Below are 19,605 nucleotides of genomic sequence, written 5' to 3'. Positions count from 1 at the left end.
GGGTGGCTCAGCGGTTTAGCGCCTGCCTTTGGCCCAGGGTGCGGTCCTGGGGTCCCAGAATCCCAGGATCGAGTCTTGGAGCCTGCTTCTCCCTCCTCCTGTGTCTCTGCCTCTCTCTCTCTTTCTCTGTGTGTCTAACATAAATAAATAAATAAATCTTAAGAAAAAAAAACTGCATATGAATCTACAATTGTTTCAAAATAAAGTGTTTTTTTTTATACTATAAATATAAATCAGGATAGGAGATTGAAAGAGATGAGAGGATTTATTTTATTTGGGATAGTTGGGAAAGGCCTAGGTGATAAAAGAAGTTAGAGAATTATATATGAATATCTGGAAAATATTAGAAGTATAACGGCCCTGAAAGTATGCTTGGTATGGATAAGGAATAGCAAGGACACTATTATGGATAGAGTGGGCTGAGCAAGAAGGAGAAATGAAGTCAAAGAGTTGATACAGATGGTGGTTGTAGAGACAGATCATATAGGGGCTTATAGGTCACAATTAAAGACTTTTCATTCTGAGTAAAATGGGAAGTTATTTATTTATTTTTTTTAAAGATTTATTTACTTATTTATTCAGAGAGAGAGGGGCAGAGACCTAGGCAGAGGGAGAAGCAGGCTCCACGCAGGGAGCCTGACTCGATCCCGATCCCGGGTCTCCAGGACCACACCCCAGGCTGCAGGCGGCACTAAACCACTGCGCCACCAGGGCTGCCCTAGAATGGGAAGTTATAAAAGAGTTTTAAGCAGAAAAGTAACAATTGAATTTACATTTTAAAAGTATCACTTCACTGGGTAAAAATTTGAGGGAACCACATAAGTGAGATTATGGAGGTTTGGACTAAGGTGGCAGAGGAGGAGGTAATGAGAAATAGTGTGATTATGATTAAATTTTGTGAGTACAGCTAATTGGACGTTCTGATGGATTGGGTTGGGATGTGAGAGGAGAGGAGTAAAAAATGATTCCAAGGTTTGGACCTGAGCAAGTGGAAGAATGGTGTTATTACTTTTATGAAACGGAGAAGATGAAAGAGGAGCAATATATGGCAGAAGGTTTAGTTTTGGGCTTGTTGGTTTAGTTTTGGGCTTGTTGAAATGCCTGCAGACATCCCAGTGGAGATATTATATGGCCTGTTGGACATGTAAACACGTCTGGAGTTTGGTTAGAAGTTGGGCTAGATGAAGGGATCCCTGGGTGGCGCAGCAGTTTGGCGCCTGCCTTCGGCCCAGGGCGCGATCCTGGAGACCGGGGATCGAATCCCACGTCGGGTTCCCGGTGCATGGAGCCTGCTTCTCTCTCTGCCTGTGTCTCTGCCTCTCTCTCTCTCTCTATGTCTCTCATGAATAAATAAATAAAATCTTTAAAAAAAAAAAAGAAGAAGTTGGGCTAGATGTATGAATTTGGGAGGCAATAGCATATAGATTTTTAAAGTCATGATCTGGATGAGAACTCCAATGATGAGTGTGTATAGATTGGAAGACAGATCTATGGAATGAGACCTGACACTCTGATTTTTAGAGGCTGGGAAGATAAAGGAGAACTCAACAAAGAATACAGAGAAGAAAAGGCCATTGAGATAGGAGAGGAACCAAGGGAGGAGAATATCTGGGAGACCAGGGGAAGATAGTGTTTCAGGAAGAAAAGAACAACCAAATAAGTCAATTGCTACCTATAGGTAGAATGAAGTAAGAACTGAGATTTGTCCTTTAGATTTGATTGCATGGAGGTCATTAGTAATTTTGATAAGTGCAGTTTTGATGACAATGCGAGGAAGACCGGACTGGAGTGGGCTCAAGGGAGAAAGGAGAGTCACTAGAAATTAAGCATAGACAATTCTTTGGAAGAACTTTGATCATGAGAAAGGAGGTGCAAAGAGAGGAGACAGTAGCTTTATCCTAAGAACAATGGGGGAGTCAATGAAGAACTCTTGGTGTTCATCCTTTCAATGACAGTTTAAAATACTTGATAAGAATGGGCACCTGGGGATCCCTGGGTGGCGCAGCGGTTTGGCGCCTGCCTTTGGCCCAGGGCGCGATCCTGGAGACCCGGGATCGAATCCCACATCGGGCTCCCGGTGCTTGGAGCCTGCTTCTCCCTCTGCCTGTGTCTCTGCCTCTCTCTCTCTCTCCGTGTGACTATCATAAATAAATAAATTAAAAAAAAAAAAAATGGGCACCTGGCTGGCTCAATAGGAAGAGCATGTGCTGCTTGGTCTTGGAGATCATGAGTTTGAGCCCCATCTTGGGTGTAGAGATTACTAAAAAAACTAAATAAATTTTAAAAATAATATGTAAATTAGACAAATAAAATACTTGATACGACTGCTTTGTTTATGTGAATTTATTAGCTCTTATATATCAGGAGAGATGACACTAGCTAATATTTTAACTTTATGTACAATGAAACAATGTCATCAAAAGTGAATAACTCACTATTTTAAAAATATTGGATATCAGATTTTGAATGTCTGCTTTAAGTAATAAAATTTGTTCTATACCTGTGTGTGTTCATATACATACACACTTATCCATATATATATATATGTACTATATATGTATATATGTGTGTGTGTATATATATACACACACACATATACATATACTTGTCAAAAATATTTTAAAACCTTTATGTAGATTAATCTTAAAATATTCCTTGTTTCCAGAGAGAAATAGAGAAGTTGAACTAATTTTAGTAATTTTTTTTCCTTAGCGGGAGAGAGAAGTGGTGGGGGAAGAGAGGCAGAGGAGGGGAAGGAGAGAGACTCTTAAGCAGGCTCCGTGCCTGACTCAGGACTTGATCTCATAACCCTGAGATAATGACCAGAGCCAAAATCAAGAGTTGGATACAACCAACTGAGCCACCTAGGTGCCACAGTAATTGTTTTCTAATTTAGATCATTATATTATTGGTTAGATTTCTGCTTTTAATGGACTAGTCTCTTAAAAGGGACAGATATAAAAATGAGAGGTGGGAGGAAGGGGGGATCCTGTGAAGCAGGAGTTTTGGACATTTCTGCCATGTGGGCTGAATAGTATATAAGCCAGTTTCTCAGAGAAAATAGTTCATGTAACATTTACCAAAAATGTACTGTTAAACTACAAGGCTCTGTGCAGACAGATAACCTACCCAAAGCCCTACAGCTTCTAAGTAGTAGAATTAGGATTTGAACCCAGGCAGTCTGGATTGGGAATCTAGGAGTTTCACCACCACTCTTAGCAGATAAACAGAAATTGAGACAGCAAATGGCAAGAGTACCGCTAAAAATTGCCATTGAGAAAGCAAAAAGAGAAGTGATTATAAAGACAACAAACCTGGGTGCATCCCGGGATCCAGAGTAGGACCAAGGCAAAGTCTCTGGAAGGACTGTGAGTTGGTGATTCATCAGGAAGCAGGCAGGGTGTTGGAATTCTCAAATGGCCGACTCCATATGTGCTTCAGGCAATATATGTTTCTGGCTTCTACAAATAAAATGTTTTATCTTCAATTATGTTCTTTTCCATAAATATACAACAGCAGACAACAGACACAAATAACTTACAAAAGCATAGACTTTCATCAAGTATAAGAGAAGCAGCACCATCCTAGGAGTCTAAAGATTTGAGCTTTGTTCATTCATAAATGCTCATGGAAACTTTTGGGAGTGATGGATATGTTCGATATATTTAATACCTTGATTGTCGTGTTAGTTTCACAGATGTGTACATATGTCAGAACTTAACACCTTATGTGCAGTTTACAATAAGTCAATTATACCTCAGTAAAGCTGATTAAAATATTGATGGAGTGCCCATGGGGTTGCTGGCACTGGCCCGTAAAGAGGATATAGGCAGAACGTTATCCCTCAAAGGGCTTTTATTCAAGTGTACAGCCCAGACATGCAAGCACACAACTCAGAGCAATGGAGAGGGGCTGTAACATAGAGACCATGTGCTGTGCCTCCGTTTCCTTTTCTAGAATATCTGTGCCCCTACTTCAAAGAATGTGGTAAAAATGTAATGAAAACACTTTGTGACAAATCCTATCAAAACATAAGGGGTTTGTTTTCAAACTAAGATAATTCTTGTTAACTTATTTAGAATCCTTGCTAAGCTGACCATTTTCAAATAATGCCGGCATAAAGTAATTACTGAAGGTATTGCATCTATACACAAAATAATAAGAAATTGTTAGACTTGACTTTGCCATTATTATCATGGAAATGTCATTTGTGTGACTTTGGGTAAGTGACTTAACTTCTCTAAGCCTTCTCTATAAAGTGGAGATACTAAAATTGACCTCCAGGATAGCTGTAAAAATTAAATGAAATAATGTATGTTACCTGTTTAATACAGAGCAAATAATGAAAGGTACACCTGATTTGAATTTTTTTTACATTTTATTTTATTTTATTTATTTATGAGAGGCACACAGAGAGGCAGAGACATAGGCAGAGGGAGAAGCAGGCTCCCCACAAGGAGCCTGATGTGGGACTTGATCCCGGATCCCGGTATCACGCCCTAAGCGGAAGGCAGATGCTCAACCACTGAGCCACCCAGGCGTCCCCATTTCTTTTTATTTAAGTTCGATTTGCCAACATATAGTATAACACCCAGTGGTCTGAAATTTTTTAAAGCAAAAACTATTCATTCTTTTTTTTTTTTTTAATTTTTATTTATTTATGATAGTCACAGATTGAGAGAGAGAGAGAGGCAGAGACACAGGCAGAGGGAGAAGCAGGCTCCATGCACTGGGAGCCCGATGTGGGATTCGATCCCAGGTCTCCAGGATCGCGCCCTAGGCCGAAGGCAGGCGCCAAACCACTGCGCCACCTAGGGATCCCCTATTCATTCTTTTTGAACTAACAGTTTTCACATCTAGTGTTTTCCATTACATTATTTGAACACATAGGAAATTTTTCATAATAAGGTTAATCCCTATAACAATTATCACAATAATTCCAAATTGTGTTCCTGTCTTTTTGTAGTTACAATTTTACGTTGTGGGTCGGAGGATAGAAAAAGATGAAGAGTGGATGGGGTTGGTTGTTACCCTGCAGTCTTTGAGTAATTCAATCTATTTTTATCCCACTTTGATGGCTCCAGATCATTGCAGATAATAGTTTTATCTGTCCTATGAGAGGTTTATTTGGTCCTTTTGTTTTTTGCTTTTGATAGTGGAAGAAATACCGATAAGGTCATTTGGGGTGAAGAAAATATACTTGGGTCATTAGTTCTCCTACTTCAGTGGCTAATCCATAAACCTGAGGTAAGGAATGCAATTTTATTTTTAAACTTTTTTTCTATGAACTTTCTTTTTTTAAATTGAAGCATAGTTGACATACAGCATTTTATTAGTTTCAAGCATACAACATAGTGATTTGACAATTTTATATGCATTAAGTTATACTCACTAAGGTAAGTGTAGTTACAATACAACCTTATTACAGTATTATTGGTAGTATTCACCAGGCTGTACTTTTCATCCCCATAACTTATTTATTTTATAACTGGAAGTTTATGCCTCTTAATCCCCTTTACCTGTTTTGCCCATCCCCCAACCTCTCCCCTCTGGCAGCCACCAGTTTATTCTCTGTATTTATGATTCTGTTTCTGTTTGTTTGTTTTGTTTTTTTTAAGATTCCACATATAAGTGAAGTCATGTGGTATTTGTCCTTCTCTGTCTGACTTCTCTCACTTAGCATAATACCCTTTAGGTCATGTTGTGGCAAATGGCAAGATCTTATTCTTTTTTATAGCTGAGCAATATTCCATTTTATATATATACCACATCTTCTTTATTCATCTGTGGGTGGACACTTGGATTCCTTCCATATCATGGCTATTCTAAATCATGGTACAAAAACATAGGATTGCATATATCTTTTTGAACTGGTGTTTTAATTTTCCTTGGGTAAATACCCAGTAGTGGAATTACTAGATCATATGATAATTCTATTTTTAATTTTTTGAGGAAACTCCATGCAGTTTTCCACAATGTCTGCACCAGTTTGCTTTCCCACCAACAGTGCACAAGGGTTCCTTTTTCTCTACATTCTCATCAACACTTGTTATTTCTTGTCTTTTTGATTTTAGCTATTCTGACAGATGTGAGGTGTTACCTCATTGTGGTTTTGATTTGCATTTCCTTGATGATTAGTGATATTGAACATCTTTTCATGTGTCTATCAACCGTCTGTATGTATTTAGAAAAATGTTTATTGAGGTTTTCTGCCCATTTGATTAATTGAATTTTTTTGGTGTTGAGTTGTATAAGTTCTTTTTATAGTTTGGATATTAACCCCTTACAGATAGATCATTTGCAAATATCTTCTCCCATTCAGTAGGCTGCCTTGCTGTTTTGTTGAAGGTTTCCTTTGCTGTGAGGAAACTTCGTATTTTGATGTAGTCCCAATAATTTAATTTTACTTTTGTTTCTCTTGTCTATGGAGACATATCCATAAATATGTTGCTAAGGCCTATGTCCAGGAGACTACTGTCTATGTTTTCTTTGAGGAGTTCCTCATATTTAGGTTTTTAATCCATTTTGAGTTTACTTTTTGTTTGCTATATTTTAAAAACTTAAGTGATTCTAATGTATTGACAAGGCTGAGAACAATTAACAAGTATGTATATGGCTGGCAGAAATTAAGCACCCAATAAATAGTAACTTAAAAAAATTGGGGGAAAATGTAATAGAAAGCTTATGGACAGAGGTAGATTTAATTTGAAGCAAATGAGGCTTATGTTTCAGAACCCTTGACCAGCACAGGCTCCTTCTAAGGCCCAGTAATGAGGAGAGTAGTCAGCAACCCCAGCCCTGTGGAGAGCTGCCCTACCCAGGGCCACCTGCCTATGCTAATTCTCTTACACTTCCCTGTTTCTGTTTCTTCCAATTGCAAAAGGATATTCAGGTAATAGAAGGGATCAGCAAGATTTCAAAACAGAATAAAAATTATTTCTGTGGGAAGACCTCAGTATACCCTACAAATAGGTAATTCTTGTTACTAGTGTTGAAAGTAACACCCAGAGAGGTTAGGATCTGCCTCAAGCCACAAATCAGCAAATAGTAGCAGCAGCAGCCACACAGTAATAGAATCTGTGAGTCTTGTCTTACAGCCCTGTGCCTAAGCACACGAATATATCTCTGGAGCAACCATGCAGATCTGTGCTGGCTGATTGTGCATAAACTCTAGAGGATGGTTCCACTCACCTTTCAAAACTTGCCCCATTCCTTGAGTAATTGATATGTCTTCAGGCCTTACTAGCTTGTGACCTCGAAACAAGGCCGTGTGTGTGCCTTAATATCCAAACCACAGCTCTGAGCCCATGAAGCTGGGGGGTCTGTTCCTTTGCTGAATTCACATGCTCCTCCACACCTCCCCCAAATCTAAGGAGTGCTTAGGAGTGCTTGTCATCCCCATCAGTCCCTCCCTTCCAAAATGGCCTCTTCTAAGACCCTGGGGAACCCCTTGCAGTACATTCAAATGGGTGTATGTCTTCATAAAAGTTGTAAGTATTTTAATTGTAATCATTTCAGACTTCTGTCTGTTTCTACTACTACTTTTGCTCCTTCATACTCTCCCTCTCTAGGGTGGTATTGGAGCGGCTGTGGGCCTCTTTTGTAGGAGCTGGCTAAGAGAAACGTGAATACTATATATGTTGTGCCTCAAATTTTTTTTTTTTGATTTTGTATGTTTTTTTATTGGAATTCAATTTGCCAACATATAGTATAAAAAAATATGGAGCGCTTCATGAATTTGTGTGTCATGCTTGTGCAGGGGCCATGCTAATCTTCTCTGTATCATTCCAATTTTAGTATATATGCTGCCGAAGCGAGCACAAAAAAAATTTTTTAAAGAGCAACTTGGAAATATGATGTTTTTAGCACCTTTAATGTCAGATATTGACATATAATAAAGGGCTCATATTGAAAGTGTGCAATTTGATATGTTTTGACTTATGTATAGCCTGAGAAACCATAACCAAATCAAGATAAAACCCATCACCCTTAAAAGGGTTCCTTGTGCCTCTTTGTAATTCCTCCTACTTGTTCTTACTCTGTTCTTAGCCACTGATTTCTGTCAGTTTAGTTTGTGTTTTCTATAAATGGAATCATGTAGTATACTCCTTTTGGTCTGGCTTTGTTTTGCTCAACAATTACTTTGGGATTCATCCATGTTGTGTGTATCAATAGTTTATTCCTTTCTATTACTATTGTATTCCATTTTATGAATATGCTACAATTTCTTTAACCATTCTACTGCTGAGACATTTGGATTGTTTCTAGTTTAGGGGTTATTTCAAATCTGCTGTGTATGTATGATGATGTACTTTCATTTCTCTTGGTTAAATACCTGGAAGTAGAATGGCTGGGTCAGATGGTAGGTTTATAGCTAATTTTTAAGAAATTGCCAAGCCTTCCAAAGTGATTTTATCATTTTGCATTCCCACTAGCAGTGTATGAAAGTTCTAGTTGATCTATATTCTTGCTAATTCTTAGTATGATCAGTCTTATATTTTATCCATTCTAATAAGGGTAGCAGAATCTCACTGTGATTTTTTTAAAAAAGATTTTATTTATTCATGAGAGACACACAGAGAGAGGCAGAGACATACGCAAAGGGAAAAGCAGGCTTCTCACAGGGAGCCTGATGTGGGACTCAATCCCAGGATCCCGGGATCATGCCCTGAGCCAAAGGCAGATGCTCACCTGCTGAGCCACCCAGGCGTCCCCTCACTGTGATTATAATTGCCATTTCCCTAATAGCTAATGATGCAGAATCTATTTTCAATGTGGCTTGTTTGCCATCTTTATATCTCCTCATTGAAGTGTCTTTTCAGATGTTTTGCTCATTTAAAAAAAATTTTGTGTTGTGTATTTCCTTATTGAGTTTTGAGAGTTTTTTTTTTTTTAATTTTTTTTTTTTTTTTTAATTTATGATAGTCACAGAGAGAGAAAGAGAGAGAGGCAGAGACATAGGCAGAGGGAGAAGCAGGCTCCATGCACCGGGAGCCTGATGTGGGATTCGATCCCGGGTCTCCAGGATCGCGCCCTGGGCCAAAGGCAGGCGCCAAACCGCTGCGCCACCCAGGGATCCCGAGAGTTTTTTTATTTATTCTGAATATTCCCAGATGTGTTCTGGCTCCATATGGCCAGAATAAAGTAATCAATATGGATGGCAGAGTTTTTCCAAAGCTGATTACTGTGTCTTGAATAATGCCACTGTAGGACACCCCCTACCCCAACCTGCAATGTAGTCCATGTAGCACTGGGCCAAAATATTCTGTATGGGAAAAATACTCCCTTGGTATACTCCTCTACTCTCACACTACTACCACACTTCACTTCACTTCTGACACTAGATGTGTGGGTTTCCCACACATCAAACAATTCTCTGACACCAGCTGGGTGTCCGACAATTTAACTCAATTCTGACACTATCTACTTGGAGTTAATATCAGATCTCACAGGTTAAGGTCTCAATCCCACAAGACCACCCATCCCTCACTCAGATACCAGTCTCAAGCTCCAGGTTGTCATCTGTACTTCTGACTAATCATCTGTAAATCTCATGTCACATTCCTTGGGTTTGATAATTTGCTACAATGATTCACAGAACACAGGGAAATATCTAAATTACCTTTACCAGTTTATTATAAAAGGATATGATAAAGGATAGAGATTGACATCCAGATGGAAGGGATGCCTAAGGCAAGGTATAAGAGGAAGGGTGCAGACCTTCCATGACCTTGCCATATGTGCCACCCTCCCAGTACCTCCTTTCTCCATCCTCAATGTATTCAACAAGCTGGAAACTCTCAGGACCTCATACTTTTGGGACTTTTATGAGGGCATCACCATGTATGCATGATTAACGAATATCTCAATTTCCAGCCTTGTCTTCTTGGAGGGTAGAAGGGTGGGGCTAAATGTTCTTAGTTTCTTTTTTTTTTTAATTTTTTTTTTAATTTTTTTTTTTTTTTTTTTTTTTATGATAGGCACACAGTGAGAGAGAGAGAGGCAGAGACATAGGCAGAGGGAGAAGCAGGCTCCATGCACTGGGAGCCCGATGTGGGATTCGATCCCGGGTCTCCAGGATCGTGCCCTGGGCCAAAGGCAGGCGCCAAACCGCTGCGCCACCCAGGGATCCCATGTTCTTAGTTTCTGATCATGGCTTGGTCTTTCTGGTGGCCAGGTCCCATCTGGGCCCACCAACCATTGCCTCATGAGAACAAAAGATACTCCTATCACTTAGGAAATTACAACAGCTTTAGAAGCTCTATGCTAGGAACTGGGGACAGAGGCCAACATATACATTTTCTATTATTTCACATGCTCCAAGTCCTTTTCACAGCTTTTCTTCTAGCATAGGAGAAAGAGGAGTTCAGACCTTCACATTATCCAGTCTAGTCTTAAAAATCTCCTATGAGCAAATATTTTAACAAAAATACAAATACCTTTTGCAAGAACCATCACTTTCAAGGATATTCTAGTCTACATAGGCAATTAGAAAAACAAAAGACAAAAAACAGCTCTCTTACTTTGAAAGCATATAGTCCTGCTAATAATACTCTCAATTTATATCCCTAAATGACAGGTTTAACATTTTAAGTTTTCAGATGCTTTACAATTGTCTGCACTTGTCTTCACAGTTGTCTCCAAGAAGAGTTGATGGATTCCTGCTTGTCATTTACATTTTTCAGGTTCCATTTTCATCTCTACTTCTAGAGACAGAACATTTGTAGTAAATATCACTTTTTCAGCTTTTCAAAATGCTAAACTTATTTATTCACTGGACACTGAAATACATATACAGATATGTATGTATATACATACATATGTATGCATATAAATATATATATATTTGCAACTTTCCCTTCTAAAGAACTTCTGATTGAGGAAGTCATGGAAGTCTCTGGATCAATGAACAAGCATTTTGGAGATTTCTAATCCTCTTAAATGTGGGAGCCTAGCATCTAGCCATTTCAAAACACTGGTAAAACTGATACAGGAGTGAGGGACTGACCCTAAATGGGGCCAAGAAGTGGGTAGCAGAATGCTCTTTCCATCCTAAACTTGTCCTTGCTAACCTTTAGTTATGCAAAAGCAAAGATTTTACAGAAGGGCATAGAAGAGCAGCATTTATTGTGGAATTCTGAAAGACTTTGGAAACTAACACCAAGTCAACCAAAGGAATTTTTTAAAATCCCGGTTGTTTGCAGAACATTTATTTTAGTATCAAAAAGCATTCTACCCCTCAACATCCTCTGACTACCTTGTCATATTCAATATGGCACTGTTGTCATCCTCATCATTATTATCACATAAGTATTGGTCTTATTTATTAGCATTAACCATTTGCCAGTCACCAAACTACATGCTTTAGACATTGTATCTTTCAGTAACTCAGAACAGCCCTATGTGTTAGAAACTATTATCCCTTTTCACAGATTAAAAAGCAAAAGCATGGAGAAATTAATTTCCTCACAGTAACAAACTAGTAAATTAAGTTAAAAATCAAACACAGACCCATTTAACCAAAGTCATGCTCATAATAAGCTTATCACAGTCACTCCTTCACTCAATAATTGGTATTTGTAGAAGCAGATTTACCATGAAATAGTGAAGCTTAAGTTTCAGGCCCCTCGAGTTATACAAACCCCTTCCAGAGCCATGTCCCTGGGGGTCCCTAATGATATGTTCACACAGTCATGTGCCTTTGTAAAATGAGTTATCAGTTAAGATGCTTTTCCTTCTGTTCAACTCCTCCCCCATCACACTTTCCCTTACATCATGGGGCATTGTTATGGCTGTGGACATTTTTATACTGAATTGGGGACTTGGGGATACATTTAATTTGAGTTTTGTGTGATATTTTATGTAGTTCACAGTAACTTTTGTATACAAGCAAGCAATTCCTATTGCTTGGTGGTGTAGGAGTGGCTTTTACTAATACTCTTCTCATTGATGGTGCCAACTCACCTGGTGTTGTGACACTTAAACGAAAAGAGTTAAAAAGTGGTGAAGAGAATCAAAGCAAATGGAATTAGAGTGAAAATTACATTTTTGACATCTTAAACTACTATAAGAATTCATTAATCTTAAAATTAAGCTCCTTACTATTAGAATTAACTCATTAAACCATTCATGAAATTAGATACAGTATAATCTCTAATACATTTTAAATCTTTTTTTTAATTTTTATTTATTTATGATAGTCACACAGAGAGAGAGAGAGAGAGGCAGAGACACAGGCAGAGGGAGAAGCAGGCTCCATGCACTGGGAGCCCGACATGGGACTTGATCCCGGATCTCCAGGATCACACCCTGGGCTGAAGGCGGCCCTAAACCGCTGAGCCATCCGGGCTGCCCCATTCTGATATATTTTTAATTAAATAAAAATATCTCTTATTTACAAGAGACACACTTAAACAATCTGTCAAAAAAAGGAAAAAATAAAGGACTGGAAAATTGTCACTAGGACAATGCTAATGAAAAGATGGATTAGCACTTTTAAAATCACTATTCTCCTTGGATATTACCTCTCCTTCTCTGTGTCTCTCCTTCTCCTTCTCTGTGCCTCTCCTTCTCTGTGTCTCTCATGAATAAATAAGTAAAATCTTTAAATAATATATATATATATATATAATATATATGTCAGAATGTTAAACAGTATTTTGATTAGGAAGGTGACTACCTGTCAAGGTTCAAATATCTTAAAGAAGCAATTATAAGAAAATAATTTAAAATGTTAATTATAGGGGCACCTGGCTTGCTTAAATGGTAGAGCATGAGATTCTTGATCTCAGGGATGTGAGTTTGAGCCCCACATTGGATGTAGATTTAAAACTAAAATCTTTAAGAAAAATGAATAGATAAAATGTTAATTATATAACTGGGTGGGTTAAAACAAATAATTCACCAAGTAGTTTGAAATACAACTTGGAAATCTGAATCCCTAAAATTATAATTTTATAATTATAATCTTATAATCTTACTCTCGAGTGAGTGACCAGAAAAGAAAGGAAGGTGGGAGCAAATAGTACTATCAGGTCTTATTAAACCAACTGCAGGGATGCCTGGGTGGCTCAGCAGTTGAGCCTCTGCCTTCGGCTCGGGGTGTGATCGCAGAGGATCAAGTGCCACATTGGGCTTCTCGCAGGGAGCCTGCATCTCCCTCTGCCTCTCTCTCTGTGTCTCTCATGAATAAATAATATTAAAAAAAAACAACAACAACTGCAGATTTTTGGAGATTTGACATCTACCAATATAACTGAGAAGAAAAAAATAATAAAAAGATACATATTTTTAAAGATTTTATTTATTTATTCATGAGACACACAGAGAGAATCAGAGACATAGGCAGAGGGAGACATAGGCTCCCTGCGGGGAGCCCAATGTGGGACTCGATCCCAGGACCATGGGATTACAACCTGAGCCAAAGGCAGATTCTCAACCACTGAGCCACCCAGCATTCCAAAAAGATTTAAGGATATTTAAAATGTGACTATGGGGAGCTTGGGTGGCTCAGGTGGTTAAGCAGCGGCCTTTGGCCAGGTCATGATCTAGAGGTCCTGGGATCAAGCCCCACAGTGGGCTCCCAGCTCAGCAGGGAGTCTGTTCATCCTCTCTCTCTGCCTCTCTCCCCCGCTCATGCTCCTTCTGTCTCTCAAATGCATGAATAATTTTTTAATGTGGCTATTATATTTATATAAAAATAGTTTTATGATTCTACTCTCAAGAATGCAGAGTTGAAAAAAAAAGAATGCAGAACTGAGTATAGTTTTTTTTTTTTTTTTCTGAGTATAGTTTTTGTCGTTAGTGTTTTTACTTATTTTTCCAGTAGCAGGATAGATTTGGGTTGAAATATTCATGTTCTTTTACCTGATCCACTTTGTCATGTTGTGAAGAAGACTGGCTAAGGATCAGAACCAGGAAAGTCACCTGGCCCACACTGGCATCAAACTTTTGGGAATTCATGCATCAGATAACTCTCTGAATGGACCCACTACAAATAGCTATGAATTACATTATTATTCTGGCAGCTACATTTTCTGTTCTGATTATCTTTGCAGAGGATAGATTCCTTCTATGTTTCAACGTTAATAGAAGATTGAAATTGGATGGTCATTGTGTTTAACATGGATCAACCATGTTATCTGTTGCCAATGGTGGCAACAGATACCAAACAGATTCATTTTCAAACCCAACCTGAGGCAAAACCTAATACTCAAAACAATCATATTTCCAGGTAAAACAGAAATATTTTGTGGGCAATAGTGAGCTAATTTATTTTTTTTAAGATTTTATTTATTTATTCATGAGAGATACAGAGAGAGGTAGAGACACCAACAGAGGGAGAAGCAGGCTCCATGCAGAGAGCCCGATGTGGGACTCAATCCTGAGTCTCCAGGATCAGGCCCTGGGCTGAAGGCGGCGCTAAACCGCTGAGCCACCCGGGCTGCCCTTTTTTTTTTTTTTTTTTTTTTAAGATTTTATTTAATATAGTGAGCTAATTTAAACAATAGCATTTAATAGTATATCAAATGTCCCCTGCAACAGCCATAGTTAATTAGTATAAGGCAGTAATTGTGCCAATAATAAGGAAATACCAAGGTAAATCCGGATGAAGAAGAAATTATATTAGAAAGGATTTAAGAGATAACTCTATCAGAAATCATGTCACCAAACTTACTGGAAAAATGATCATTGTTGAAGCTGAATGATACTCAGGTTTAATTCTCTCTATTTCTGTATATCTTCAAAAATCTCCGTTAGAGAAGTGATAAACAAAAGTGTAGAAAAAATCTAAGTCACTTTTCTATCTCTGTGGAAGTAAAAATAAAGTTTAAGTGACAGATACTAGAAAAAGTAAATACTATGATGACTATAACTGGCCTGTACTACAAATCAAATTCATATTCATTAAAATTTTTACATTGATTTTTGTGTGTATATGTGTAGGCTTCAATGCTCAGAATATATGTGTCAAGTTTGAGTAAAATGTCTTTATAAGGTGTATGTCACAATATAAATGTTAGATATTCTTATTTATTAAGAAAATTACCAGTGCCCAATGTCACTGAAGCTGATAGATAGAGGGCAGCATGGTCTTATCATTTTAACAACAGATCCTAAGAGGTGGGCTGTGATCTCAGTTTTGCTTATCAAAGAAACAGACCAATCTGATAATTATTTAAATGATACTTAATAAGGGTTCAACACTGTACTAGAACAGTGTGATATAATGGGTATGGCGTAATGATACTTCTGGAGTCACACTTGGGCTAGAATTAAACTTGGGGCGCTTAGGTGGCTCAGCCGTTGAGCATCTGCCTTTGGCTCAGGGCGTGATCCCCATGCCCAGGGATCGAGTCCTGCATTGGGCTCCCTGCAAGGAGCCTGCTCTTCCCTCTGCCTATGTCTCTCACATGAATAAAGAAATAAAATCTTTAAAAAAAATTTAATTTAAACTTACTAAACCAGGCTGTTTCCTCTTCTTTAAACAATAATAGCTAACTCAAGGGGAGTTACAGTTACTTAATGTTACAGTTCTAGTTACTTAATGAGGTACAGCTCATTAAGTAGAACAGTGTCTGGCATATAGTACGTACAATAAATGGTGGTTATTATTATTATCTGCCCCATTGAATATGATATATTCTCTCCATAGTAGTAAGTAGAATGTAGAAATATGCGTAGTGGTAAGTAGAATATGTAAATAGAAATATTTTTCTATTGGACTAGGCATTCTAAAATAGACCATGTGTGCAGGACAACCGAGCTCTTGACATAAGCAGCATTATTTAGATGCAATTTCTTTGTGTCAGCCTATCAGGCTGCTGTATTTTTGGGTATCTTAACATCTAGGTGCCTCTAGCCTCCTGAGGCTTGCATTTTGAGGAATCAGCCAAGTAGGAAGCAGGCCTGCTGAAACCTGTTCCACCCTCAAACTTGGCACCTGCCATCTCCACAACTGGATTCATCTTCTAGATACCCTCAATTCCAATTGATCTGGGTCCAGGTCTTCCCCTGGCACCATGACAACTGCCCAGAGTTCCCAAAGCCAGATGACACCACTCCCGTCTTACCCCTCAGATCAGATCACCTCTTGCAAGCCATTGTCTGATTGCAGTTCAGCCACTCTCCCTGGGCTTAGATATTAAGACTTCTATACATCTCTCCAGCTAAGAGAAGATCCACCTTTTCTATCAGTTGCTTTTCTACTGCTACCTTATCCCAGATTCTGTTTCCTACCCACGCCAACCCATCCTAGCATGCTGCATGACACGAATAACTACCTGTTCTATAGAGGATATTCTCTAAATATTTGTTGAATTAATGATGTTCATATTAATGATGGGGATGGGAGGATATTCAGCTGGAATGGGCATGGATGTGGGTAGTTCAGTAAGTTAGCTATATATTTAATCACACTAGACTTTATCTTGATGTCTTTCTTGTCATTTTGATTTCTGAATCTCATTCTTTGGTATATTCCTGGGAAAGGCACATGAGAACAGTATTCCCTAACAGCAGTTTATTTGTGCCCTTTATATTTGAGTCACTTTTTCCCGACAGCAGTGATTTCAGACTTCAACGTCTCAAACTTCTCAATGCTCTGATCACTCCCTTCTACCCTCATTGGCAACAGCAAACCTCACCTCCTACACAATAGAGGAAATAGAAGCCCTGTTTTCTCAATATAAAATATAAGCCTACTTTCCTCCTTCCTTTCATTAAACAAAGAGCCCATCCTTATTGCTCTTTAAAGTTAAGCCCTCTTCTCTGTTTAGATTCTATTCCTTCCCTCTTTCTATGGAACATTACACTGTCAGTTATCCTTTTTTGTTTTTGTATGTTCAAACTCTCTCTCCTGATTAGAACCTTCTTATCAAGTTTTAAATACATTCAAGTCACCCTCAATTTTTTTAAAAGGTCACTCAATCCCACATCCCCTTCCAACTATCATCCTATAATGTGCTTCCCTTGTGGTCACACTTTTCCAACATGTGATTTGTACATGCCATGTAGCTGCTATGAGTGCCTTCTCAATATCCATCTCCCCTGTTTGCTACAGAAACTGATTCTGTTAGGAACAATAATCAGTCAGACTAAAGTGCTGCATTTCCTAGTTGCCCTTATAGCTAAGAGTAGCCATATGACACAGTTATGGCTAATGGTAAGTAAGCTGAAGTCAGCTGAGGATTTATAGAAAATGTTTGCTTTCCTGGTATAGGTACCAGACATTTCCCCTTGATATTTCTTTCTTCTGCCTATCTGAAACACTGGCTTGAGAGTTAATAGCCATCTTGCATACGCAATGGGATAAAAGCCACATACTAGGGATGACAGAGCATTGATGACATCATGGAGTCACTACACCAGTCTTAACTGTCTCCCTCTGTCATTCTTATCACATGAGGAAAATAACCCTATTTAGTTAGGCAACTGTCATCAGTCTCTATTACATGTGACTAAATGCAATTCTTAATCTATATCTTGCTCCCTACATTTCCTCACCTTCCACTCACTCTCAAACCATTCCCTTCTGGCTTGTGGCCCATCATTCCACTGGACTCACCAATGACCTGCATGTTGTGAAATCCAGCGGATATTTTCAGTTCTCATATTTCTTAACCTCTCAGCAGCATTTGACTCCTGTCCATGGCCTCTCTTTGAAACACTGTCTTCCCATGGCTTCCATGACCTATACGCTCTGAGTTTGCTCTTTCACCACCAGCTGCTCTCTCTCTGTCTTCTTTACAGGTTACTCTTCCTCTTCTAGCTACACTCACCATCTCTTGGCCTCTAAGACATACCATGGCCTTAGTCACATGCTCTTCCTTCTGTTGCAAATGCTCTCCTCTCCTTTTTTTGCCAGGTTAGTCTTCCTTGTCCTTCTATCCATTCTTCACTTCCTCAGAGAAGCTTTCTCTGACCTTTTTGTGAGGTCATATTTCCCTATTGCATATTCCTTCATAGCTCTTACATAGTTACAACTTCACCTTTTGTAGTGTGACTCTTTAAGTAAGCTGCCTCCCTCAGAATGTAGGCTCCATGAAGACAGGGACATTGTTGTATCCTGAGAATGCAAAATGTTTCCCAACACATAATGTGTGCTCTATAATTAGTTCTTGGGTGCATAAATCGAAGAATGTATAATTATATGGTGATTTACTTACATGCTTTTTATCTGCCTTCTTCCAGCTCCAGGAGAGAAGGAAACTAGTTTTGTTCACAACCATATATGCATTACCTAACACCTACTGCATGGCACATTGTAGGAAACACAGTACATTTTTTAATGAATCAAAGAATGAAAGAATAGGGTACCAAGAGAGACGTCCCAGTAGGTCCATCCCTAATTATTTTGATAACTTTTCATGAAGTTTCTGGTAAACAATAAAGTATCAAATAGCTTTATGGTATCTAGAGAAGAGTCTTTTGGAAAATATTGTCTGCTAGCTTGTTCTCCTTACAATATGTCATATCTAAAATAGGTTGTCTATAAAGATCTTGAATCTATATACTTCTTCCCCTCTTCATTGCCACTACCCTAGTCAAGCTCACTTATTTCCCCTGGACTAATTGGACCATACACCTTTCTTTAAGGATGATTTATTAAACTATATATAAACTTGGATGATTCAGAGTTTTGACTGTATCTCAAGTCCAAGGATCATATCTGTTTATGTTATCTCCAAAGAAAGCTAAGAACATTTGGCACATACATAATTTTTTATTTTGTTGTGGCAAAAAGTCATTTTTGTTCTACATTTACAAAGTATTTCATTTGCTTAAGGAAAAGAAGTATTTTTAAACTAGCAACGACTTTTTGTTTTCAAATGACTAAATTGAAAACATTAAAAAAAGAAAAAGAAAGCCAGTGACCTTTTAAGTCCCCCTACCTTCCTGCCCCACGAATTCTTGGTCATTGAGGTACCGGAGATGTCCAATGAGGTTGACAAGAAGAGTAATTTATGCATTTGTGACAGATTTGAGAATGCCCCCAGCCTTGTAGTCAGCATGTCTGGATCCTGCCCTTCCATCAAGGCCAAGCACCTGTCTTTCTTCCTCGACAAATTTTCCTTTCACTCACTCATAGCCGCACCACCTTGACTTATTTTATATGTCTAATAAATGTATGTATGTATATATCCCCTTGCTTCAGTCAGCCTGGGAAGGATGCAATCCATCCTACACATTGTTGTATCCTTAGGACCCAGTACAAAGTCTTTTTTTTTTTTTTTTTTGTTCATGAGAGACACACAGAGAGAGGCAGAGACACAGGCAGAGGGAGAAGCGGGCTCTTCGCAAGAAGCCCGATGTGGGACTCAATCCCAAGACTGGGATCCCAAGACCAAGCCAAAGGCAGATGCTCAGCCACTGAGCCACTAGGCATCCCAGACCTAGTACAAAGTCTTGTTGATAAGTGTTTTGCTGGTGTTGATGCTTATCTTCTTTTTGCTAATTAGATTTACTGAGCACCTATTATAGTGTCAGACACTATGTTATGCTCAGTAGGTGCTATTATTGTTCCCTTTTCAGTGATGAGAGTTTAAGGAACTTGCACAAGTCTTGTAGCTAGTAACAGACCCAGGACTCAAACACAAGTTACTA

General features: G+C 38.6%; 1 protein-coding gene and 1 non-coding gene across 5 annotated transcripts in view; one reads left to right on the top strand and one right to left on the bottom strand.

The window, feature by feature from the left end:
- Nucleotides 1-19,605, top strand: part of LOC144324238 (uncharacterized) — a 52,803-nt gene that overhangs the window by 7,618 nt on the left and 25,580 nt on the right. For all 4 annotated transcript variants that reach the window (XM_077915574.1, XM_077915573.1, XM_077915576.1 and 1 more), the window contains one exon: nucleotides 5,157-5,247. In XM_077915574.1, coding sequence (XP_077771700.1) covers nucleotides 5,157-5,247 — 91 coding nt within the window. The remainder of the gene's footprint in view (nucleotides 1-5,156; nucleotides 5,248-19,605) is intronic.
- LOC144324445 (U6 spliceosomal RNA) lies at nucleotides 7,715-7,821 on the bottom strand. Its single transcript, XR_013389953.1, has one exon. It is a non-coding gene; the product is annotated as a U6 spliceosomal RNA (small nuclear RNA).

Source organism: Canis aureus, chromosome 11 (assembly GCF_053574225.1).
Source record: "Canis aureus isolate CA01 chromosome 11, VMU_Caureus_v.1.0, whole genome shotgun sequence".
In the NCBI taxonomy this organism is placed as follows: domain Eukaryota; kingdom Metazoa; phylum Chordata; class Mammalia; order Carnivora; family Canidae; genus Canis; species Canis aureus.
This window is presented reverse-complemented; position numbering and strand designations above follow the sequence as displayed.